The 27156-nt window shown below is 42.3% G+C and overlaps 1 protein-coding gene across 1 annotated transcript in view; it reads left to right on the top strand.

The window, feature by feature from the left end:
- Positions 1 to 2368: 2368 nt before the first annotated feature.
- Positions 2369 to 27156, top strand: part of LOC133442600 (NACHT, LRR and PYD domains-containing protein 14-like) — a gene marked incomplete at its 3' end in the record, with an annotated part of 198147 nt that continues 173359 nt past the window's right edge. Inside the window, exons 1-9 of the mRNA XM_061720608.1 lie at positions 2369 to 2517; positions 3736 to 3882; positions 4214 to 4275; positions 4381 to 5497; positions 5660 to 6172; positions 13158 to 13331; positions 17319 to 17495; positions 19759 to 19932; positions 24863 to 24877. Of these exons, the coding sequence (XP_061576592.1) occupies positions 2369 to 2517; positions 3736 to 3882; positions 4214 to 4275; positions 4381 to 5497; positions 5660 to 6172; positions 13158 to 13331; positions 17319 to 17495; positions 19759 to 19932; positions 24863 to 24877 (2528 nt within the window). The remainder of the gene's footprint in view (positions 2518 to 3735; positions 3883 to 4213; positions 4276 to 4380; positions 5498 to 5659; positions 6173 to 13157; positions 13332 to 17318; positions 17496 to 19758; positions 19933 to 24862; positions 24878 to 27156) is intronic.

Raw genomic sequence — 27156 nt, 5'->3', positions numbered from 1 at the left:
GGAGCGATGGTGAAACCACTAACAACTAACTCTGGCCGGAACAACAACAACAACAACTAACTCTGGCTGGAACAACAACAACAACTAACTCCGCCGGCCGGAGCCGGAGACATTTTTCCATAGCGGTGTATAGCGTCATTCAGGCAGCCAATCAGCACAGAGCCTCATTATCATAGCCCCGCCCACTCAGAATCCTGCATAGATAATAAGGTTAGATAATGGGAAGATAAAGACATGGATCAGAGGTTGAATTTCTAATTTATTTAGCAAAAACAATTACAATCTTGTTTTTAAGACATTCAAGGCCTGTTTAAAATATGGATTAGATGCCATAATAGGTCCCCTTTAACAACCGTGTTTGTGAACCTTCGTCTGAACGGTGTTTTTGGAAACACCTGAGTCTCTGAACCGTGATGGTTCTATGTAGGTAACAACGTCCTTCCCTCCATCATTCCAGCTGTGGATTCAGGAAACACTCGTATCGTTCCTGCGTGGGTCCAACTATGTTAGTGGTGAACATCGTCATCAACGGTGGTTTTGGGAAACGCACCCCTGATCTCAGACTCACCTTCATGACTGGATCCAGAATAAACTCTGATGTTCTGGTGTAGAAATCTGAACATGAGCAGGTAACGTTCAGGCTGCTCTTTAGTGTGAATGAGTGAAGAAGTGGTTTCCTGGATGACTTCGGCCCAATCTCAATTCTCCCCCTACTTTTCTTCACTCGCCCTTCTTTTCTTCCCTATCCCCTAAAAAAGAAGGGGGAGATTTTAGGGCACTTGAGATCTAGGGCACTTGGCCCAGGTGCCTGTCCCATTTCTCCCCCTACCCCTCGTTTTCATCCCTAACCTGATCAGGAAGCTGAGAGCCAAAAGCTGTTTTAATTTCAGCTGTAGCGCTGTTAATATGGCACTTTATTAAGTTTTAATATTTTTTCAGGCGTAAAAGTAACCGTTAAGATCCCCAACCTGGGCTCAGTTTATCCAAATAACGCCTGTTAAGAAATTTGACTCTACGTTTTCGGATATGAGAAGAGCCGCCGCCCCCGGGGAGCAGCCTCAGCTCAAGGCCGGGGGGACAGACGTGTCCGCCGGGTCAACCCAGCACTGTGGTCCCGGGAGAGAAACCTGCAGCTCTGTTGAGAATTACGCTGGCTGAAATAAATCATTTAGGAAGATGTTGGTTTAATAGATAAAATCTAACAGTTGTAGCTACGCCTGTTAAGAAATTTGCTCCGAAAATTTGGAGATTTCTGCCTGCCGGCTCCGGAGCTTATGGGTCCGCGTTACACTAACGCAGAGCCTACGGCATAGGTAATGTAACCTACGCCGTAGGCTCTGCGTTGGTGTAACACGGACCCATAAATCCCTTTATTCTGGCGTGATCTTCTGCAACTTTATCTGAAAGTGTGTAAATTACCCAGATAACAGCTGGATTACTTTGTGGTTTCTGAAAACTATTATATCAGAAACATCCAAAACAAATCTGACGAGTCACAGGATTATTTCTCGCTATTTCTCACAAAAAATGCTTGCTCCCTCGGTCACAATCTGAGACGAGTCTGCCTGTTTGCCCTCGGTCGGCGAGTCAAATCGACGCAGAGCCTACGGCGTAGCTTACGTAGCCTACGGCGTAGGTTACGTAGCCTACGGCGTAACCTAACAGCCTTTATTCCGGTGCGGTCTTTGCGAACAACGGACAAAAAAAGGATTATGTACATTCACTGAGTGAATATCATGAAAGTAATATATATATTTCTCGCTAGAAATGTAATCAAAACGCATTTTTATGCAGAAACTAACTCAAAATATTGATTTTATTCACTAAAAAATAAGAAATGTCCGCCATGTTTTTGTTTTGGATTCAGACCGCAAATGACGACAAAAGGCATTCTGGGAAATTTTCATAGCCCCTCGCTCGCGAAGTCAGCATGTGAAAACCCTGGATTTGAAGGGGCTATTTTCAGCCCCTCGCCCTCGTTATGCCCCCTCCCCCTAGGTGAAAAGAGGAATTGGGACACCACTACCCTCACGGCAACGCGCAAAAGTTAGGGGGAGGGATCAAAACGAGGGCGAAGGGGAGTTTTGGGACGCACCCTTCATCAGTCGTTCTTTGACTTTTTAATGAAACAGAACATATCTTCTCCAGGTGAATACTCGGCTTCACAGATTGGAATCAAATTAGAGGCAACTCTCAGTTTCAATTCTCTCTTATCGTCAGTATCAGTAAAACCTCTTTCTTCAACCTCAGGAGTTTTGACAAAGTCATTCAGGAAAAGTGGGTGAAAGAATGTATTTCATGACTTAGTGGTGTTTTAATAAAGTTTCTGTCTACAGATTCAAAGATGGTCGGAGTTTCTGGTTCATGAATGACTGAAGTCCAGAAGATGGAGGATTGTGTGGAGAAAGAGAAGAAGAGACCAGAGTCTCCAGGATCCATCAGTGTCTCTATGAAGAGTGACTGGTCCAAACATGAACCTCTAAACTTCAGTGAAGAACCTGGACCTTCAGGCACAAAGTAAGAAAACTGTTGTTAACTGATTTTATGACTCATTATGACTTTAGATTTTATTTATGTGCTGGTTTATTTGAAGTTTTAGTTTCTTCAAACATCACTTACTCCTTCTTGTTCCTGTTTTTCCACCACGGAGTCTTCTGTGTTCCTCAACCATGTGGTCCTGCTGGTTCAGAGACCAGAGTTTGGTTCAGGATGAAACCAGCTCTCCCGATCCAGGAGAGTCTGGAGCAGTTTTAGGACATTAGTACTCATTGGTGACATTAGACACTGCTGAAACAGGGATTTGAGGAAGTTTTGTCACTTTGTAGTGGAGTTGACCTAGTACGATGGTGTACAGTGACAAGAGAAGAGGGATAAGAACAGATCCCTGTGGCACCCCTGCTGCCAGCTCATGTGATCTGGACACTCGTCCTTGCTATGATTCTCTTAAGGATCTTCCTGCGACGTCAAACATGAACCACAAGAGGACAGATCCTGAAATGCCAAGCTCTGAGAATGTGGAGGGGAAGATGTGGTGATTGACGGTGTCAAAGGGAGCGGACAGGTCAAGCAGTATGAAGACTGAGGATAGACCAGCAGATCTGGGAGTACTGACTCAGCAGATCTGGCAGCCCGTAGTGACTCAGTTACTGAAAGAAGAGCAGTTTCAGCTTAGTGGTTCTGCCTACAGCCTGACTGATGTTAAACTGAGTGGGTTCTGACTGATGTTAAACTGAGTGGGTTCTGTCTACAGCCTGACTGATGTGGATCATACAGACATTTGTCATGAAGGAACCGTCAGACCGACTGAAGACGAATCTTCCTAGAGCTTTAGACTCTAATTCTTCCTAGAAGTGTAGACCTGAACGGGAGCAGTGAGACCGGACGGTAGTCTCCAACCTGGGGAGGGTTGAGCGGTGGTTTATTCAGCAGTGGGGTGACCCGAGCTCGCTGGAAGGCAGAGGTGAAGACATCAGATTGAAGAAAATCATTGTACCAGTCATTTGTACCAGTCATTTGTATCAGTCATTTGTACCAGTCAGTTGTATCAGTCATTTGTACCAGTCATGTGTATCAGTCATTTGTATCAGTCATTTGTATGAGGCTGTGCTGAACCAGGGAAACATTAAAACATGCAGGACTCTGGCTCTCGGGGACCAGGGTTGGAGAACCTGGTGTAGATCGTCTTCAGTGGTCATCATGAATATTAGGAGTGACTGGGTGAATTTGTGTTTGCAGAGGTCGGTACTGCAGTCAGAGACCAGAGTCTCCAGGATCCATCGGTCTGTCTCTGAAGAGTGACCGGTCCATGGACCACCCTTTCGTCTTCAGGTCTAAAGATCCTCCTCTACTCTTCAGTAAAGAACCTGGACCCTCAGACACAAGGTAAGACAACTGTTGTCTTATTTAATACATAAAAATAGACTAATATACATAAATATGTGTGTGTGTGTGTCTGTATAGGAATATTATATATATATATATATATATATATATATATATATATATATATATATATATATATATATATATATATATATATATATATATATATATATATATATATATATAAGAGAATATTACATAGAAAAGAAAACCATGTCCTCTGGAAGAAAAAAAAACAACAAAACAAATACTGTGAGAACTTGTTTTTGTTTGATTTTGCTCGTAAATGTGGGAACATCCAATAAACCCTGTGTGGACGCTGGTTCTGCAGACGGAGCTCAGACCAGTCGACTTCATCGGAATATCTGGGATCCAGAGCAAGTTCTCCACAAGGTGAGACCGTCCATCTGTCTGAATCTGGACCCTAGTGGTCTGTAGAGGACCTGCAGGTCTGGATCTGGACCCTCCCTCTGACCTCCTCTTCATTCTGTTTTTCAGCAGATGCTGGTCTGCAGGAGGTCCTAGATGAACATAAGACCAGTCTGAGGAGGAGATGTGAACATGTGACTGAAGGAACTGATGAACCAGGAAGTAGAACCCCCCTCAACAGGATCTACACGGAGCTCTTCATCACAGAGGGACTGAGTGAAGAGGTTGATACCCAACATGAGGTGAGGCAGCTGGAGACAGCTTCCAGGATGAAGAGCCTCCATGACGCTCCAATCAGGTGCCAGGACATCTTTAAAGCCTTACCTGGCCAACGTGGAGCCATCAGAGTGGTTCTGACCAACGGCGTCGCTGGCGCTGGGAAAACCTTCTCGGTTCAGAAGTTCTCTCTGGACTGGGCCGAGGGCTGGGAGAACCAAGACGTCACCGTGGTGATTCTGCTCTCGTTCAGGGAGCTGCACCTGATCGGAGATGAGCAGCTCAGTCTTCTCAGGCTGATCCAGGTTTTCCATCCATCGTTCCAGAAGCTCACAGCAGAGCAGCTGGCTGCTGGGAAACCGTTGTTCATCTTTGACGGCCTGGATGAAAGCAGACGTTCCCTGGACTTCAACAACGGTCCGGTGGTGTCTGACGTCACACAGAGCTCATCGGTCAACGTGCTGCTGACCAACCTCATCCAGGGGAACCTGCTTCCCTCAGCTCTCATCTGGATCACTTCCAGACCTGCAGCAGCCAATCAGATCCCTCACAAACACGTGGACAGGCTGACAGAAGTACGAGGCTTCACCGACGAACAGAAGGAGGAATACTTCAGGAGGAGGTTCAGGGATGAAGAGCGGTCCAGCAGCATCGTCTCCCACATGAAGACATCCAGAACCCTCCACATCATGTGTCAACTCCCGGTCTTCTGCTGGATCACTGCTACAGTTCTGGACCACATGTTGACCACAGAGCAGAGAGGAGAGCTGCCCAAGACCCTGACTGACATGTTCTCCCACTTCCTGCTGGTCCAGACGAAGAGGAAGAAGAACAAGTACCCGGAGGGACATGAGACGAGTCCACAGGAGCTGACGGAGGCTGACAGGGACCTTCTCCTGAAGCTGGGGAGGCTGGCGTTTGAGCATCTGGAGAAAGGAAACATCATGTTCTACCAAGAAGACCTGGAGCAGTGTGGTCTTGATGTCCCAGAGGCCTCGGTGTACTCAGGAGTTTGTACCCAGATCTTCAGGAGAGAGTGTGAGGTCTTCCAGAAACCCGTCTACTGCTTTGTTCATCTGAGCATCCAGGAGTTCCTGGCTGCAGTCTACGTGCTCCACTGTTGCTCCACCAGAAACACAGATGTGCTGGAGAACTTTCTGGGAGAAGACTACAGATACTCATCTATGGGTGACTTCCTGAAGAGAGTCATGCAGAAATCCCTGGAGAGTGAAAATGGCCACCTGGACCTGTTTGTCCGCTTCCTTTATGGTCTTTCTGTGGAGTCCAACCAGAGACTGTTAGGAGGTCTGCTGAACCAGACGGAGAACGATCCAGGAACCATCCAGACAGTCATCAACAACCTGAAGAAGATGAACACTGATGAAATCTCTCCTGAGAGAAGCATCAACATGTTCCAGTGTCTGATGGAGATGAACGACCTCTCAGTTCATCAGAAGATCCAACAGTTCCTGAAGTCAGAGAACAGATCAGAGGAGAAGCTCTCTGGGATCCAGTGTTCAGCTCTGGCCTACATGCTGCAGATGTCGGAGGAGGTTCTGGATGAGTTGGACCTGAACAAGTACAACACAACACAAGGGGGTCGATGGAGACTGATTCCAGCTGTGAGGAACTGCAGAAAGGCTCGGTGAGTCCAGATGGATCAATAACACCATCAGTTAGTGTAAATTAGCAGTTTAGTTCTCTAAATCTTGTTTTGATCTTCAAATGAAAACTTTTGAAATCCAATGATTTTGTTTTGTTCTGGGTCACCTCAAGTCACCTCAACCAGAGGTTCATGTTTCAAACACTTGATCTAGTTGATGTTTCTGCTGCTCAGAGGCGAATCTATGTAACGTAGAAAGATGAAACATCAGAACCACTGGGGGGTTTTGTGGACACATGTGTACTTGGTCAGAGACCTTAATTCTAGTAACTCTGGTTCTGTGATCTCCTACACCGTCCTGTAACTCCGGTGGGGGGTTACTTTCCACAGACTTTAAGAGGAGAGCAGTTGGACTTGATTTTGGTTCCTGAAGACTTTTCACCTCTCATCTAAGAGGCGTCGGCAGAGAAATGAAGGCTTGAAATCCCATGATCCTCCATAAACTGCTGGTCGTACCAGACCGAGACTCTAGATGGAAAAGCTCCGAGTGCTGAATGTGACGAGTGCAGCTTCATTGATTATGAATTAAAGTTTATCTGAGACAGAAGGTGACAGGTGTTTGTGTTGTTGCTGTAGAGGAGAGCAGCATGAAGACGTTTACAGCTTCATACAAGAACTGACGTCTGGATATCAGAGCAGAACAGCACTTGTCTTCTTAATCAATCTCTGATCAATGCTGAAGTCTCTGTGAGAGCAAAGTCTACTTTAACAAACCTGAACACAACATACAAGAAAAACTAATCCAGGAGTCAGAAAAACACTAAATATAGCTTAAAAGCTTGAATATCTTTTATCTGGATACTTGAGAAAAGTTCAGCTCCATACTGGTTCAGTTTCATTCAAGATGTTCAGAGTGCAAAATGTCCATGAATAAATGAGTTTATGTCCTAAATCAGATGTTTTCAGATGACTCTGACAGACATAGACGTTGATGAGGCATTGTGACACCACCGTGATTGACCTGAATGTCAGCTTCCTACCACTTGCGGAGGCGACACCTTGGAAGTAGCTTCAAACAGACTTGACCCACGAGATAACCCTATGGGGTAATTTAGAACTTAGTGACAGCCATGCCAAATGCCCAATAATGACATTTGGCCACAGATCACATCCGACTGTAAATGGCTTTTCGTCTCTCACTTGGCTTGTTTATTCCCGCCTTTTGTACTTTGAACTTAGAATAGAATAGAATAGAATAGAATACTTTATTGTCTGTCCCAATGGTGACAGAAATTCCTCTTGGACAGGGCTCACAACCACATTCACACATTCCCATAAGGACACGTTGCAATATAAAAAGAATAAATACGTTAAAAAACAGTAAATAAGTTAAAACAGACATGACGGTGCCTGTTAAAAGTGCAACAATCTATTTGATAGTGTTCAGGATGGTTGTGGCAGATGGAATGAATGACTTTTTGTAAATGTTTTTCCGGGCCAGTGGAATTCTATACCTTCTGCCTGACGGCAGTAGTTGAAATGAGTGGTGAAGGGGATGAGAGGGGTCTTCTGTGATCAGAGTGGCCTTCCTGATCACAGAGCGGTTGTAGAGATCAGACAGGGGGGTGTGTTGTGATCTGCATATTTTGCTGGCCTGGTTTATTATTCGTGAGAGTCTGGTTTTGTGTTTGATGGTGAGCAAGTTGTACCAGGATGAGATGTTGAATGTAAAAATGGATTCAATGAGTGAACGGTAAACCAGAATTAAAATGTCTTTGCTGATGTTGAATGTCCTTAGATTCCTCAGCAGGTGGAGACGCTGTTGTGCCTTCTTGTAAATACCGTCCGTATGTTGTGTGAAGGACAGACAGGTGTCGATCTCAGTCCCCAGGTATCTGAAGGACTGGACCTGCTCTACCAGCTGCCCCTGGATGCTGAGTGGCTGGAAAAGAGATGGTGTTATTGCTGCCTTGCTTCTGCCTCCACAGCACAGCTCCTTTGTTTTGGCAATGTTCAACTGGAGTAGGTTCTCAGTGAATGTTTGGACCAGGTCGCTGACGGCCTGCTGGTACTGAGTCAGGGCATCAGAACCAGTCATGTGGGCAACCAGTGCCATGTCGTCTGCATATTTAAAAAGTGTCATTCCTTCTCTGCTACAAGAGATGGTGTTGGTATATGCAGAGAAGAGGATGGGAGATAAAACACAACCTTGAGGAAGCCCTGTGTTTAAAACCAGTTTGCTCGATTTAAAACCATTCACAAGCACTTCTTGTGGTCTGTCCTGTAAAAAGTTAAAAATCCATAAAAGCAGTGTTGGGTGCACCTGAAGATCTGACAGGCGGTGCAGCAGGGTGCTAGTGTGTACAGTGTTAAAAGCAGAGGAGAAGTCCATGAATAAAATCCTGGTGTGTGGGTGTGTAGAGTCCATGTGCTTTGTGACGGTGTCTAAAAGTGTGAGACTTGCATCCTCTACACCACGTCTTGCTCTGTACGCAAACTGGAGGGGGTCCAGTTTGTCGGCCAACATGTCGGACAGCTGGTCACCCACTACTCTCTCCATGCACTTGCAAAGCACTGAGGTCAGCACCACTGGTCTGTAGTCCTTCAAGTCCTTTGCGTGTGCTTTTCTGGGGATGGGGATTACTGTGGACTCTTTCCACTGGTTGGGGGTACAGCCAGAATCCAGGAGGAGCTGGAACAGCCTGGTGAGAACTCCACCTAACTGGGTGGAGCAGTCCTTGAGCACCCTGCCTCCGAGCCTGTCAGGTTATACTTACTGTATAAAAAGTCATGACTCTAATCACTCTGGGTCGGCACACCAACTAAGTCCCGATCTGTGCAGGTCTTCTCACCGCCGGCTTACTGAATAAAATTCACTACACCACAGCGGACCTCTGAACTGGTTTTGATAATATTCCTCAACAATTTGGTGCTGTGACCCAGATGACAATAGACCTTCGATGGAAACTCCTTTTTCCAGACCAACGATACACCAGTGACTTCTATCCAAAATTATTCAGAGGTAAGGGGTCCGTTTACAAAATCCCAAATTATTGTTGCTGGGCTGTTGTCGAAAGTCTGTGAATTGGAGTGCCAGAGAATGGTTGACGTCATCCTAAAATTTAGGTAAGTTTCGCTGTGCGTGGTTGTGAGAAGGGGTTATTGTAGAGATGTTTAGGAATGCTTGCAGTTTCATAACACTTGAATTTGATTGTGTTGTGAGAATGTTTTGCCTCTCCTGCCTTAGAATTTGACTCGCTCTTCTAAAAAGGTTTAATATCTCGGGTAACATTAAAGAGAGAATGGCCAGAGTGCCAAGTTGGTCTGGGTACCAAGAGAATAGTCCAGTGGAACCTATAGCATATGCAAGACTTGAGGTCCATAAGAAGTGTTTGGAACACTGATAATTTTGTGGGAAATAGGCATATATGTAGAGGAACTGGTTTTTATAAGTGGGGATGATTTGCTCTCCTAATTACTTGGAGATATATTTCATTTCAGTAAGGATCTGACCCGCTCTCCTTACATCAAAAGGAATGATTTGTATGCTCAAGTAGACTGATGATTGGAAGAATAAGCAAGTGATTTGTGGGTAAAAGTAAGTAACTAAAGCACTTCAACTCCCTCAGACTTTGGAGGGATGAAAGTAGACGCCATAATGTGAAATCCCAAATAGCTTCGCTTACAGATCAAAATAAAAAGCTAATGGCTCAACTAGAAGAATTTAAAAACACAACGCAGACAAAGATGGTATTGGACTTGTTAACTGGGTCCTCCACAATCATTAAAACAAACAAAAACAATCACGCTACAACTATTTATCCTGTGAAAGAATTGGAAGAACTTAAAAACCCAACGCAGACAAAAATGAAATTAGAGAGCCAGTTAAATGATCAAATCAAAAACCTTTATCAGGTGAAACAGATTAAAGAATCAAGTGATGATGACACTTCTGATGACGACTGGATTTTACAACATCCAAGATCTGAGGAGAATAGCCAAGAGAATAGTCAAGAGGGGTGGGTGGTAAAATCAGTAAAATTAGCTCCACTGATCACAATGAGAAAAGATGTTGTCTACAAAACTTGGAGCCGAAAGAGAACTAAAAACAATAGTAAGAAATTTTAAATAAATAAAAAAAATGGCTAGCGGAAACAGCTGTTAAAACTAACTTTGCCACCTGATTTGAAAGGCAAAGTACTTGATACGTGTAGAATTCCCTGTAATCCCACAGCTGTTGCCAAAAATCACAACAGAGCAAGCTCAGACATTGCCATAGCAGGGAAGTAGTACAACAGGTTGACTTTACTCCTCTCACAAAACTTAAACAAGGAAAATATGATAATCCCAGTGAGCTTTATGCTAAAATGATGTTGACAGCAAAAGAAAATTGTGGTTTGTCACAAGATCAGATTAATGGACTTCCTCCAGGTTACATGCAAAACATATTCGCTAATTGCCTTCAACCAAAGGTTAGGGCTAAAGTGCTACTGACACTAATGCTTCCCCAAGTGTGTCACTACACAGGTAGGTTGAGCGCAGAGAGGAGGACGCAGGAACAGAGTAAGCATCCAAAGACACGGGCCAATTAATCATTCACACCACAACAAAGGCCACACGTCACACTTCTCAATCAAAGACAATGGGAACTGCTCCTATTGTGGTGAGCCAAATCAGAGCATCCCAACCTACGTAATCTTATCATGGAAGCACATGGAAATCTGTCTCTGAGCCAACTATAGTGTCTATAAGCCTTTTCTGAAAGCATGTCCAACTAATCCTTAACCCTGCTCGTCCTGACTTTTCTTGTTTTCTTCACTGACGGCTCTGCTTATAGAAAAAAATTGAATACCATACGCAGGTTATATAATTGGTGATAATTCTTAATTGTTGAAAGCGCCACCCTGCCCTCCTCCAGCTCCACCCAAGTAGCTGAACTGTATGCACTGATGAGAGCCTGTCAACTAGCAAAAGGTAAAACTGTTACAATCTATACAGATTCCAGATATGCTTTTGGTTGTGTAAACGATTTTGGTATATTGTGGGCAAACCGAGGATTTATCAGATAGATAGATAGATAGATAGATAGATGTACTTTATTAATCCCGAAGGAAATTTAAGAGTGGTCAACTGCTCACAGAATCAGTCACACACACACAACTAGTATAATAAAACAAGTTAATAAATATCTAAAATAATAAAACTAATGACAGGAGGGAGAACCGACTTGGGGACAAAGGCAAGGACAGGAAATCCAACACACCGCAACGAAACAGCAACAATGAGGACAGAAGTGTTCCAGCACTTCTGCCTTGGAGAGATTCCCCCCACACCCACTTGACTCCTGCTACTCCTACTCCCCCTCCCGCCTCTTCCTCCCACACAGGGTGTTGTGCAGCCTGATGGCTCGGGGGACAAATGACTTTGTATGTCTCGTTGTTGAGGAGTTCAGTGATCGTAATCTGTTGCTGATGGTGCTCCTCTGCTGGTTGAACACATAGCTCAGTGGATGGTTGGTGTTGTTCATGATTGCCTTGAGTCTGGTGAGTGACCTCTGCTCCGTTATCTCCTCAACAGAGTCCAGCTTCAGGCCCACCACTGAGCCTGCCTTCTTAATGAGCTTGTTCAGCCTCTGGATATTTCTTTTGCTGCCGCTGCCACCCCAGCAAGACACAGCATAAGACAGCACACTAGCCACTACAGAGATATAAAACATCTGTAGGAGCTTGGTGCAGATGTTAAATGATGCCAACCTCCGCAAGAAGTAAAGCCTGCTCTGGCCCTTCTTGTAGAGGTGATCAATGTTCTGAGTCCAGTCAAGTTTATTGTCCAGTATGAGTCCGAGGTATTTGTGGCAGGGCACTATCTCGACCTCCTCACCCTTGATACAGACACACTTGATCACATCCTCGGAGTCACCCGTTAAACATGGTAAATCGATTGGTGAACTGTTAAAAGCATGTCAACTACCTTCATCTATTGCTGTTGTTAAATTTGAAGCCCACACCAAATCCAAAGACCCTGTTTCCCTAGGAAATGCTTTGGCTGACCATGCAGCAAAAGAAGCCGCCAAATTTGGTTTACCTGTCCAAGTAAAGCTCTGCCCTTCTATACCCGCTAACGACCTGGCTTCTCCTAATGATGTAGCCCTCTTACAAGGGACTGCTGATGTGAAGGAGCACAGATTGTAGCTTTCCCATGGTTGTAAAAATGTTAATAATTTTTGGGTCAGCAACGATGGCCGCGTTGTGACACCCACATCCTTGTACCCGTGACTAGCACGCATGTCACATGTGAGCAAAGGGGGAATGTGTCAGATAGTGTCGAAAGCCTATGCAAAAAAATATTGCGAACATTATCAACACTGGGTTTGGAATCCTAACTGTTATTGGCTTCTGATCACATGTCTAAGGTTCACTTGCAAAATATGTATCACTCAAACTACTATTAAAATTATGTACTCCACTGTAACTCAAAAAAAAAATGTGAATTGATGAGGCATTGTGACACCGTGGTTGACCTGAATGTCAGCTTCCTACCACCTGCAGAGGCGAAACCTTGGAAGTAGCTTCAAACAGACTTGAACCACGAGATAACCCTATGGGGTAATTTAGAACTTAGTGACAGCCATGCCAAATGTAATGTAATGACATGATAATGACATTTGGCCACAGATCAGATCCGACTGTAAATTGCTTTTCGTCTCTCACTTGGCTTGTTTATTCCTGCCTTTTGTACTTTGGACTTACTGTATAAAAAGTCATGACTCCAATCACTCTGGGTCGGCAAACCAACTCAGACCTGATCTGTGCTGGTCCGCTCACCGGACCAGCTCACTAAATAAAACTCTCAACACCACAGCGGATTCCTGAACAGGATTCTATATTATTCCTAAACAACGTTAACAAAGCCGGTTCCCTGCTTCATCTGCAGATCCAGACAAAGTCTGCAGATGTTAACAGATGTGTTCAGTCTGGCTTTAACTCGGACTTTATTAAAACTGACATCATATTTTCTCTCATCACAGATTTGTTGGTTGTGGACTCTCAGAGATTCACTGTGAAGTTGTTGCGTCCACTCTGAAGTCCAACCCCTCCCATCTGACAGAACTGGACCTGAGTTGGAACCACCTGGATGATTCAAGAGTGAAGGTTCTGTCTGGTGGACTGGAGAGTCCAAACTGTAGACTGGAGACTCTCAGGTCAGTCCACTGGAGATGTTTCCACATTTATCCACTTATCATCCTCCAAAGATGTGACAAAACTACTTTAATTCTAAACATATTCATGAAGTATTTAATATCCGATATGAAGAAATGTTTTTTTAGAAAGGTTCTGTGTCTATAAAAGTCTGAAGATTGTTTTATAAGAATATTTCAGATTTAAACAGGATAAAAACCAGTTTAGATGTAAACAGGAGAGAAACCAGTTTAGTATAAAAGAAAGAAAAACCTTAAAAAGTTTATTAAACATTAGTCCAGCACATCGCTTTGTACTTTCTTGTGTTTGTAATCTGCAGTTTCTTGAACTAGGTTTAAAACAGCTGCAGGTTTTGTCATGAGTTGATATTACAGAACCCAAATGCAGGAAACCCAAAGGTGACAGATGGCAACAAAGTCCTTTATTTTAAAAAAAACATAAAAACCCAGAAAAAGGCCTCTAACAGAAATCAGAGAATCCTGAAGATGACTGGGAGGCGTGCAGACTGACAACCAGCCAGGACTGAAAGAGAGCAGTATTGAAGACAGACGGACCAACAGCCAGGAAGAGACCACGGGTCCATTTCACAAAGCAGGTTTAGTGAAAACGCTGAGTCTGTTAACCCTGAAATGAGGGAAACTCTGAGTTTTCCGTTTCATAAAGGGAGGTAACTCAAACCAGAGAAAGAGGAGTAACTCTAGCCTGTTTCACAAAGAGAGGTAACCTAAGCTCTCGGTCAGTTACCGTAGTAACAGACTCTCTGAATCTAACCTGGTCAGTTACCGTAGTAACAGACGCTCTGAACCTAACCTGGTCGGGACCAGGTTTATCTCAATGAACCTCGAGTTTCTCTGCGTCTCCGTCTCTTTCAGAGCCACACTCACATTTGATTTCCTCATTCATTCAGTCAGCAGGCGAGTTTTGGTGAAGTTCTGCCGTCTGTCATTAAAAACAGAGTCAGTATATATATTAGAAGTCCATTGTCACGAACATGGCATGTCCTTTTGATGAAGACCCAATTGATGAAGGTGCAGCATTAATGCGCAGAGAATTAAATATTCGTCGGGAGATGGTTATCAGACCGCGTATTGATGTTCTCTCATTTCCAGACAAATTTCTTTTTGTACTGTTTCATATCACAGTCCATCAACTACATCCACAACCTAATCCTTCCTCACATTTGTAACATAACCAGTCGCACTCATGCTCTCACATCCCAGCAGATATTGTGTGTTGCGCTGCGTTTCTTTGCCAATGGAAGTTTTTTGTACAATGTCTGAGATGCAGAGCACTTGAGCAAGGCAACTGTATGCAGGGCGGTCAGAAAAGTGTGCCTCGCCCTGAAACGGCTTCTACCCATCTTTGTGGTTTTCCCTGGACATAAACCTGTCCAAGCCATCAAGGAGGAGTTCCACAGGATTGCAGGTGAATGATGTACAGATGTGTGAAATTCATTTTATATTATATTCTGTTAATGACATTGTGCTGCAACCTCAGACTGGAATTAGTCATTTTAATTTCTTTTAGGATTTCCCAGTGTGGTTGGCTGCATAGATGGCACACACATCCCAATCACAGCTCCCTCACATAATGAAGCCGATTATGTGAATAGGAAGTCTATTCACAGCATAAATGTGCAGGTACATGTAGATTGACTATAGTTTCAAAATGTTAGGACTGCATCGTTCAACTAACAACTGTCACTCTCTGCACTTAATATTTACTTTACAATATAAAACATGATCAACATGAGGTACCCCTATGAGATTATGTCGAAGTCTTACCTGTTTGAACAATGTTTTTATACTTCATCCTAAACTACTGCCACGTGCGCTTCTCCCACGCGGGATTGCACCTAAATGAAATAAATGAATAGGCTACAATTCAAGCAGTTTTCCCCTGTAATATTATTGTGATTGCAAAGGACTACATTTAAACTTACGCAGCAATATTCTCCCACGCAGCCTCTCTCTCCGTTACTCTTTTTTCGAAAAACACGTTCAAATTCGCCGTATGCGCGCATTAAAATCTCTAATTCCATTTGGGTGAAAAAAGCAGACCTCCTCTTTCCCTTTGCCATGGTGACTCGTCGAATCAGGGCTCAATTGATGCTGGCTTTTTATAATTGTGGTGCACGCGCTTAACTCCAGGTGAAACTACTTAGAGTTGAGTAAATTAACTCAAATCCGCTGTTCTGGAACCGAAAACTCAGAGTTTCCGATCTCAGAGTAGATCAACTAAGAGTTCAGGATTAGACTCAGAGTTTGTTGAACCTGCTTTGTGAAACGGACCCCACATGTACTCTCAAGGACTGAGGAGACACAGGTGCAAACAATCAGGATGGACGGGATCAAGGGGAGTCAAAGAAAGAACTAAACACACAAGGATATTCTTTCAAAATAAAACAGGAAACAGGTAACCAAAAGACCAAACCTGAAGAACCTGGTAAAACAAATGTATCACCATCACAGCCACTCTGTGTTACTTCCTAGAGAGGATGGTGGTGCTTGGGTTGGGTCTGGTTACAGGTGGATACCACGAAGGTGCACCTAATAAGTTTCATCAACCAGTACTAACACTATAATATCCTAATTAAAATAAATGAGACCCAGAGATAATTTAACATTTTGCCAAAATTTAAGTAAATGCCTTATTTATTAATTTACATAAATTTGTTAAATGAAATCAATGTAGCCTATTTGTTTTTTAAATAAACCCTCAAATTTTACAGCAATTATTCCACTTTGGTTTAATTGCATTCCTTTTCGTATTTTACAGAAACTACTAAATTCTATTTTTTTACTCTATTCACAACTTATCCCTTTCAGATAAAATCAAGGCATTCCCTCCCACGTAGCTCTTACTCAAACACTGCACTGGCGACGGCCACTTGTATTCCTGTGTGATTAAACAGGAAAACATTCAGCACTGCAGCAGTCGAGGACTGCAGTTGTCAATCCCTGCCATAGGCCACGTTAACACATAGCCGGGTATTTACAAAAACGGATATTTCCCCCTCTACGTATGAAAAATACCATAATTTACATCAGATCGTTTTCAAAATCTCTTGATTTACACAAACCTGCACAAATACTAGATAGAGCAAATGTGTTTGCCGTTTTGTGCAGTCTACCCTGGTCAGCTAAATAGTAGAGGGTGCAGCTACTTTTTTCATTACACTGACCGAGGACGGCATGAAAGTCATCTGACCTTCTATGTGGGGGCGCAGTAACTCCTAAAGGGACAGTAGCGATGACCGCGACACCCTGATCAAGCAGCTCATCAGTTGTTCAAGCAAAGACTTTTAAAGTGCAAGTGATACAGAACCACCTGATGTTTAGTTTCACACAGACTTCAGAATTTGTTGAATTAGTCTGATAGATATACATAATTCAATTATTCTTATCTTTAACTAACAGTAAGATATTAACTGATAAACTCAGTTTTAACAGAATTATTAGGTGTTTGCAAGTTAAGTCAAATTATAAATGACACTAAAAGTAAAGTATTTTAATATCTTCTCCCTCAGAAAACCTCATTTTAACTCTTTATAAGATACAAGGATCATTATGATAAAAACCTCAGGGATCCTGCATAAATGATATAAAACTGGACACATGATATAAAGTCCAGCAGTTCTCCACAGATCCATTCTGGTGTTAATAATTGTTGCTAGATCAGCTTCTGATCTCTAAACTGCTGCTTTGAACAATATTTGAACATCAACACTAATCAAAAGGATTGGTGTGTATGTTGGTGTTTTCATCTTAATCTAGTGTCAGACTTGGACCAGAAAAGCTCAGGATGTTCAGTAAAGGTGAACATGTCAGAGGAACAACCAGGAACCGACATCATGGATGTAACACAACTGTAAAACCTGTTTTATAAAGTCCAGATACGGTGGTGACCCACATGGACCTGATGACAACGTTGATATTTGAAGAAACACTTCTCTGATGAGACTGGAACATGTTTTACTTTCTCTTCAGGTTGGAGGACTGCAGTCTGTCAGAGATCAGCTGTTCTTCTCTGGGCCCAGCTCTGAAGTCCAACCCCTCCCACCTGAAACTTCTGGACCTGAGTGACAACAACAACCTGCAGGATTCAGGAGTGAAACATCTGAGTGGTTTTCTGGAGAGTCCAGACTGCAGACTGGAGACTCTGAGGTCAGACATGTTTTAGTTTTGTGTTCAGATGAATCTGATGTGAAAGTTGTGTTGACACTAACCTGCAGACATCAGGCTGATCTTCTACTGATCCACACTGACCATCTGACTGCTCTGAGTTCTTCTTCTCTGCTTTAGTCATCCAACAGTTTGTTTCTTCTTAAACTTCCTCTTCTGATTTATGACATAAAACTAAACATGTGAATGTGTCAGACAGGAACAAGTGAAGAACCAGAGATGTTTCTGAACCTGGAATAAAACATCTCAACAAACAAGTATTAACTGGGAAATAAGAAAAATACATTTGATCCATCATTTAAATACTGTAGGTAATACTAGAAATGTGATATTTATAATTTGTATTCTATTCAGAAAAATGTCAATTATATCTTGATCTTAAGGTGTTTTAAGAAACCAACTGAATATAAAGTTCCCAGATTGATCCAGGATTACATATTGTTTTCCAGATTTCATCTCCAGCTCATTTTCTCTGCAGCTTTTTCAAATGTTTTCCACCGTTGGATTAGTTTCATGGTTGATCACCTTGATGTAGTTTTTCTGGGACAGTTGGGATGTTTGTTGCATGAAAGTAGAAAGAAGAAGTCCAGGATGTGTGAGAAAGGCTTGATATCTACTCCTGAGTTGATCCTGGATGATTCCGCTGCAGGAAGACGATCCAGGATGAGGAGGTGCAGCTATGTGAAGCCAGGTTGAACTAATCCTGGTTCGTGCACGTTGACGTCTGTCTTAAGCAGACCGTGAGGTCGGTCCCAGATGTCCTGGTTCACAAATGGAGGACGAGTGTCGCTGATGTTTCACCGAGTGAACAACAGCTTCTAAAGGAAACGTACGAGGAGCTTAAACATCTGATACGTTCAGAAATGTCCTCCAGACACTGTTAATAAACTCAGAGAGTCTGACAGACAACAGTGGACAGACTGAATGTGTAGTCGTCCAACATATGAGCTGTAGAGCTCATTTACTGAATAACTTCTTACTGTGGCTGAAATCAGTCAAACCAACGTTGGCTTCCTTTGACTAACGTTAAATTTCATTTCAACAAATACAAGTTTACCAAATATAAAACTCTGGACATGGAAAACATCTTTTTATCCATTGGCTACCTGTAAAATTCAAAATCCAATTAAAAATGTTATTACTTGCATATAAAGCCCAAAACGGCTTAGCTCCGCATTATTTGCAAGACCTGATAATGCCTTATGTTCCTGGCAGAGCTCTCCGCTCTCAGAGTGCAGGTTTACTCGTAGTTCCTAGAGTATCCAAATGTAGATTTGGAGGGCGGGCGTTCTGCTAGCAGGCACCATTACTATGGAACCAACTTCCAATCTGGGTTAAGGAGGCTGACACCACCTCCACCTTTAAAACTAAACTTAAAACCTTTCTGTTTAGTAAAGCCTATAGTTAGTGTTTAGTAAACCTCTAGCTGGTGTTGGTAAATCTCTAGGTAGTGTAAACTCTAGTGTGTTAGAGTCAGTAGTCATAGTCGCAGCTATAGAACAAGACTATAATAGTTAGTCTCAAATATAGCTTTGTGGTAGATATGCTGCTATAGGCTTATGCTGCAGGGGGGACCGACATGATCCGCTGGGCAGTGCCTCTCACCGTTCTTCTCCTCTCCCCTTCCCTTCCTCTCTTCTCCATTTCCATTTTGATTTATTATAAATATCTCATATCTATCATTTTTGTCCATCGCTCCTGCTGCTGCAGGATGAAGAAGTCCTGCTTGTTATTCTGGTCCAGACCAGGTTAGCTGCACACCAGAGATCTCCATGGTAACGAGTCCAGACCTGCTCCTCTGCAAACACTAAGATTCTAACGTTTGTACTGACTGAGATATTCAAACATAACATATAACAATAACAAGTTTATCTGCTTGTTTAAAACTTGAAACTAGTTTTCCTACATGAAATATTAGACATTAGTTCCTCTTGTTTTTGTGTCTCTAACATTCAAACAAATGCTTCATTTTCTCTTCATACAAATGAATGAGGTGACATTTGTCCCAGAATTCCTCCTGACATGTCTGTTTGTTTGGAAACTTGAATCATTTGGCTGCACAACATGAGTTTGTATGGATGGATCCACTGGTGGAGCTGCAGAGCTGCAGAGCTGAAGTCACTACGTCTTTATTGGAGCAGCAGCATGATGTCATTCATATTGATTAAGCTTTTTCACTGGTTCTGTTGGACTGTTGGAACCTGCATCCTGGTGGTTCAGCTCACATCTTTTATTCTTTATTCAGGTTGGTGTGCTGCAGTTTGTCAAAGATCAGCTGTTCTTCTCTGGTGTCAGCTATGAAGTCCAACCCCTCCCATCTAAAACATCTGGACCTGAGAGGGAACGACCTGCAGGCTGTGGATGTGGAGCAGCTGTCTGATCTGGTGCAGAGTCCAGACTACCAGCTGCAGACTCTCAGGTCAGTGGAGGTTGGAGTCGGTCCTGATGCTTCCAGCAGTTTTCTACTAAATCCAGCTGATATCAAATCAAAGATCCAGTGTTTCCAGTGACGCTGCAGCTTCTCAGCGGCTTCTTTCCTCAGTAAAGCTGTGAGGGGAGGATGATGACAGGCTTCAGGATCAGAGGATCCAGATGTTGGTTGTGGACCGGTGTTGTGCTTGTGTTCATGTGTCCAGAAATAAAGGTCTATTCTAGCTGACAGCCTTCCAGGATGTACAGACTGCTCCACTGCAGCTCTGAAGACTCTGAAGTCCTGGGGCCTCATTTATAAAGCTTGCTTGCGCACAAAACAGGGCTTGAAAGATGCGCAAGCCACCTTCTACGCAAAGGTTTCTCTACGGCAACCCTGACTCTCCCGTAGGAACATACTTAAGATATGGGGAACTGGCGATGCAGGCGGTGAGGTGGTGAAATGAAGCCAAATTCATGTCATACTCTTAATAATGTCATCACATATTAGACTTATAATATAATAGCGCTGATCGTGTCCCTCTGTGTTTGAAGCACTGCGTCAGTCAGGACTCTGGTGCTGCTGGAGCTGCAGCCGCGGTGAGTGGGCTTGCCACCCGTCCCTTGAAATACAGAATTGTTACGTAATTGGGAATTAAAAGTTGCGTTCCGTATTGAACCAATACGAAATGCAGTTTATTCCGTATTTCACAATTGTCCCATGCACGTCTGTCACACACGCACACACTAGTTAAGCCTAATTATGCCTAAATTATGGTTCCACGTTAAATCGACGCAGAGCCTACGGCGTAGGGTTACGCGGCGACGTGCACTGTACGGTGCGCGTGGCTGCGTAACCTACGCCGTATGCTCTGCATCGATATAACGCGGAACCATAAATCAGCCTTTAGCAGCACTGAGGGGAGAGGGGAGGGGAGGAGGGGGAGCGGGGCTCCCTTCCCGTCTTTGCACAGAGTGTCTTGATGATTTGTAATTACAGGCTGAGCCTACCGTTAGTTCTTAAACTGTAAAAAGTGGGGGGGACAAAAACATGAGTTTGAAAAGTGGGGAGGGCATGTCCCCCCTGTTCCCAGGGTAAATTGTGCCCTTGCACCTCACAGTGATTTATTTTCACTCCCTTTATTTAATACTATTTATATACTATTTATACTTTTACTGTGACCACCAAATAATGTAGTTTTCCTGTCCTCCACCTCATCCACAACATCTCGTTCTCAGTCTCCGTGGAATTTAGTGTCACGGTGGCTCGACACGTCTCATCATGCGTCTCATTCATCCTGACGCCCTAACAGGCTACAGGAAACCGCTGCGCATGCTCAGCAGGCTCATTCATATGCAAATACTACTTTTTATTGCCCATTTATGGTATGAAGTGGGCGTGTAGAGGGCGGGATATGAGCCAAATTCAGCTTCGCAACCTTCCAGCTGGACTGTGATTTATAAAGCGAGCATTGCGTGCAAGTGTGCGTGCACAGGGTTTTATAAATCCGGATTTTTTTTTTTGCGCCTGCCATTTTCGGCTTTTAGCTTTACGTGCACATTTAGTATGAATCCTGCGCACTCTTTTATAAATGAGGCCCCTGGATGTGCTGCATCACTGACTGACAGCTGATGGAAGGATGTCTGCAAACACTCCTTTATCTCCTCTCTACTTTCTTCTTCTTCTCTACAGCTGGAAAGATGAGAGTGAACAGGGCGTTGATTGTGGTGACAAGCTGTCATATCACGCGAGGCTCATCAGATCTCTAAACATCCCCAGTTTTGTGGACTGACTGGACTCTGACTGGACCATGATGATGATGATGATGATGATGATGATGATGATGATGATGATGATGATGATGATGTACATGGTTTCTGACTTCCAGAGTTTTACAAACTTCTCATATATTCATATATTTCATGTTAATTAATGGGCGTGGCCTAATGGCTCAAGAGCGCCCCCTAGAAAACTTTGTGCCTCAAGCCCCACAATACGGTTTGACGTACATGCACGAAAATCGGTACACACCTGTATCATGTCGCAACTTAAAGAAAAGTCTCTTGGCGCCATGGCCAAAACCGAACAGGAAGTCGACCATTTGGAATTAATCGTGTCATTTTGGCGCAATTTATGCCATTCCTTCGGCAGTTAATGCGGCCCGAACCGTAACGTGCACCCAGGTGTGTTATACATCAAAATGTGCGTCTCCATCCTGCGACAACGCGGATTACTTTTCTCAGTCAAAAGCGTTACCGTGGCGATGCTAGACGCCAAAAAGTGCGCCCCCCCCCCTTCATCTGATTGGTCCATACGTGATAGTTCCTACTTTCTGCCATAACTTTTGAATGGTTTTATATAAAGAGTCGTGGCTAGTGTCATCCGCTAAATGTCCAGGCCTGAAGAATCTACATGCAAGTCATATAATACAAGCGCTTCCACTGCAGCCTGAACGTGCACAAGGGTGCGAGGGCCTGTTCATCGCTGCTTGCAGCTTTAATTTTCCTTTCTTTTTCTTTTCTTTTAAATCGATATTTGTCCATTATCCTCTTTGAGAGTTTGTATATTTTCAATAAAGTTTGGTTGATTGTTATATATTGTCACTTTCTCTACTTTTTTGGTGCTAGGAATTCAATTCTGAGATAAATGTCCTATTTCAAGGTCATGTTGAAGGTCAAATTTAATTTACAATGTAAAAAATCTGCATATCTCTATAATTAAGTCACATAGAAAGATTATATAGGGCTTGTCACCAAGTGCACAATCTTTATGATTTTTGACATATTCCCTCCCAGCTATTTAGCTTATAACTGAATTTCATTTATTTTATTAGTGTGGTTTAGTTTATTGTTATTTCTTATTATTTTAACTACGTATTTTTCAATTATATGATTATGTTCTTATCCTTTTATGTTAACTTTTATGGTTTATTCATTGTTTTTACACATGTGAAGTTAGTTTCACATTGGTCTCTGTGTGGAAACATCAGAAGATCTTGGATTTCTGGTGGTGAGATGTTATTTTAGTGTCTTGGGTTTTACTTTATTCTCTATTTCTCTCATCCTCTCCTAATAACCCCCCCCCCCCCCCCCCCCACACACACACACACACACACACACACACACACACACACACTCGGACTGTGTTGAAAAACTCGATTTTCCAATTCTAAATCAATTCTCATATTAATTCATAAAAAACGATTTGTATGTCTAAAGATCGATTTTTTTTTCATAATCGCATTACAACTTTTGGTATTTTTTTGTTGATGCCCAAAAAGGAATGTTTGGTTGGACACCAGAATAACTGGTGCCATGTTTTTGCCTTTAAATATGTTTAAAGGTATGAAAACATTAATGTTTTCAGTTATAATTGCATAAATTATCTATATTTAATTACTTGATATACTGGCTGGGGTAACATTTGCATAAAATATTAAAAATCAAATTCTCAAAAATTAAAAACCGAAAATGGAAAAAATTAAAACGGAATATGTTAAAAATTAAAAGCGAATTCCTACGTCTCTGTTTCCTCCCTGGATCTGTTTAGTAATTCTGCCCACGATGTTTTTTTTTTTTTTTTTTTTTTTTTTATTCCTTGTCTGCACACATATTAATCATTGATACCATGACGGTAGAAACCAAAGGTATATATATGTGCATTATTACTATATTTAATATATATACATATATATATATATATACGCATACATATGCATACACATACATAAATATACACATACAAACCCAGTGATGATTTTTTTTTTTTTTTTTTTTTTTACCCACGATGTTTCTGAAAGCAGTTCTATCAGCATTCTGGGAGCTGATTGGTCCTTACAGCATCATTAGCTGCCAATACTAAATAACTGGTTTCAGGTCTACTAGTCCTGGTTTCAGATCTGTTAGAGCCATTTGTGTTATTCTACCAAATGTACCAAATCAGCCTTCCATCCACTAGAGGGAGTAGTCATACAATCAATTGGGCTCGGCCTATTTAATCAGGCTGTAATCACATACAGGTGGCTGTGTGGAGGCAAAAGTTTTTTGACCGTGCGTTCGGGCATGTACAGAGGAAGTAAGAAATAGCAGGTGGATATTTATGTTTGTTTATTTCATGTTACAAGTGGCAATACCTGCATGAACACTGTAAGGAATAAAAGTACATTGGAAACATTGGAACAATGGAAAAGGCTCGTATTTGCACGCGTCATAACTGAACCAGGTAGTGGCTGTTTGATAAGCAAATGGTCGCTACACTAGGGTTACTACAACTGTAGGTCTAAGGTTACTACAACCATAGGTCTAGGGTTAGAGTTACTACAACCGTAGGTCCAGGGTTAGGGTTACTACAACCGTAGGTCCAGGGTTAGGGTTACTACAACCATAAGTCTAGGGTTTAGGGTTACTACAACCGTAGGTCTAGGATTAGGGTTCCTACAACCGTATTTCTAGGGTTACTACAATTGATTTTGATTGATTGCAGAATTTATTAGGAGAGTTGCATAGGATCAGGTACAGTTTCATGACAGTACAGATTCGCTGATACAAAGTCAACTAAAAGGCATTATTCCAAGAAAGCATTACACTTGTTTACATTGGAGACCTTTTTTAACTCATATAACATTGAATGACATAGGTAAGAAGCAGTACTTTGTAGGGAAGATTGTAAAAAAAAGAAAAGGGGGGATTATTGTTATGTTATTTTGCACCGAGAGAGACTAAAAAGGTGATGAGACAAATAGAATAAGCTACAAAACAAAAGCAGAAAACAAAACAAAAAACAAAAACAAAAACAAGAAACAATAATCAGAAGGAACAGCGGGATGTGCAATAGAGGCTTTGATTATTCCCAGTTACGAGTAGCAGCCTCCTGTAGGTGGCTTTTTAGGGCAGACTTGAAGGAGATTAGGGATTTGCTCTCTTTTATGGCTGTCGGTCAGGAATTCCACATGTTGGTAGTATAGGATGCAAACAACCGTAGGTCTAGCCGTAGGTCTAGTCTGAATTTTCAGATTCCTATCTGGATTATTGATCAGTACCGATAAATTCATCATAGTGGGTGACTTTAATATTCATATGGATGTTGAAAACGATAATGTAAAATTAGCTTTCAATTCTCTTCTAGAATCAATGGGTATCTCACAAAAAGTGGACAAACCGACGCATTGTTTTAATCATACCCTGGATCTCGTTTTCACCTACGGTGTTGAAACTGATGATCTGTTGGTGTCACCTGTAAACTCCCTTTTATCCGACCATTATTTAATAACGTTTGAATTTAATATTGCCGATGTTGAAGTGCAAAATAGGAAGTATTATTTTAGCAGATGTTTGTCTGATGAAGCTATTGCTAAATTTAGGGAGGCCATTGCTCATTTTACGACAGTGGAAAATAGTGAAGTAGTCAAGGCCAGTGACCTGGGTTCTACCTCTGATGTTGATTTTCTTGTTAGTAACACTGCTGATTTGTTGCATTAAGCTTTAGATGAAGTTGCTGAATTGAAAAGGAGGGTTTCCAACCATAGGAGCTTAACTCCCTGGTATAATTCAGATATCCGCATGTTAAAACAAAACGTGCGTAAAATGGAAAGGAAGTGGTACTCTTCTAAGTCTGTAGACTCTTATCGTGAATGGAAAGATATTCTAATAGTATATAAAAAAGCCACAAAGAGTCACAACTCTGCTGAGCCGTGCATTCCTGCAGCTCTCAGTAGTGAGGACTTTATGAGCTTCTATAACAGTAAAATCACGAGAATTAGAGAAGAAATCAACCAGCCGGTTGTGCGCGTTTCTTCAGCTTTAGCAACTTCCCTAGGTTCTGACTTAACTGTTTCGATCCTATAGACCTCCCTGAGCTGACCTCACTCGTCAATAGAGCTAGGGTTAGGGTTAGGGTTAGGGCTAACCCTAACCCTAACCCTAACCCTTTCTCTTATTGGTGCGACAATACTGGAGCAAAAATCAACTTATCCCTAAACTTAGGATATGTATGTATGATAGGTTTTCAAAGTTGCAGTAATTAAACCTTTACTTAAAAAACCTTCTCTTGACCCAGACACCTTAGCTAATTATAGACCAATTTCCAACCTTCAATTTGTATCTAAAATTCTGGAAAAGGCAGTTTCAAGCCAGTTATGTGACTATTTGTATAGAAATGATCTGTTAGAAGTCTTTCAGTCAGGGTTCAGAATGCATCATAGCACAGAGACAGCACTGGTTTGAGTCACATATGACCTTCTTATGGCCTCATATAAGGGATTAGTGTCCAGTGATTTCTAAGATAGTGAATGCCTCTATTAAAGAAGATAAATATCCTAATGGCTGGAAGTCAGCCATTGTTGTACCGGTCTTTAAATCAGGAGACTCAAGTTTAGTGAGTAATTATCTTCAGTATCTTGCCTGTTATCTCCAAAGTTGCTGAAAAATGCATTGTTGAACAGCTAATCTCCCATATTAATAGTAGCCCGTACACTCTGCACCCAATGCAGTTTGGCTTTCGGACCAACCACTCCACCGAGACAGCCAACTGCTTCTTCCTAGAGAATATTAAACAAAAGATGGACAAAGGAGGTGTTGTCGGTGCCATATTCTTAGATTTGAAGAAGGCATTTGACACTGTTAGTCATCAGATACTCCTTTGCAAACTTGCTAACTATAATTTCTCCATTGGCGCACTGAAGTGGGTTAAGTCTTGTCTTGTTGATAAAATTCAATGTGTTAGGGTTAGAGGTGAAACATCACCCTTTCTGAGCAATGAAATGGGTGTGCCCCAGGGATCAATCTTTGGGCCTCTCCTATTCAGTTTATTTATAAATGATCTTCCATCTGTTTGCACAGAGTGTGAAGTTCAAATGTATGCTGATGACACCGTTATCTATATTCATGCAAAAACGAAAGAACTGGCAGCTGCTAAACTAAACGCTGCAATGGTGCATGTCAGCAACTGGCTTACAGAGTCTCAACTGTGTCTTAATGTGCAGAAGACAGTTTGTATGTACTTCACAAAATCAAATTCAACATCTGGTAATCCTGGAGTGTTTGTTGCTGGAGAGCCAATCCAAATAGTCTCGCATTTTAAATATCTTGGCATTATCCTTGACTCTACACTATCTTTCAAAAATCAGGTAAAAAGAGTAATACAGACTGCCAGATACAACTTGTCAAATTTCAGATACATGAGGAATGGTTTAACATCTACTGCTGCGATTCTCTATATGAACGCAATGATCATCTC

This window comes from Cololabis saira, chromosome 4, assembly GCF_033807715.1.
Source record: "Cololabis saira isolate AMF1-May2022 chromosome 4, fColSai1.1, whole genome shotgun sequence".
NCBI lineage: Eukaryota > Metazoa > Chordata > Actinopteri > Beloniformes > Belonidae > Cololabis > Cololabis saira.
The sequence above is the reverse complement of the archived record's forward strand: the minus strand, read 5'-3'. Positions and strand labels throughout refer to the sequence as shown.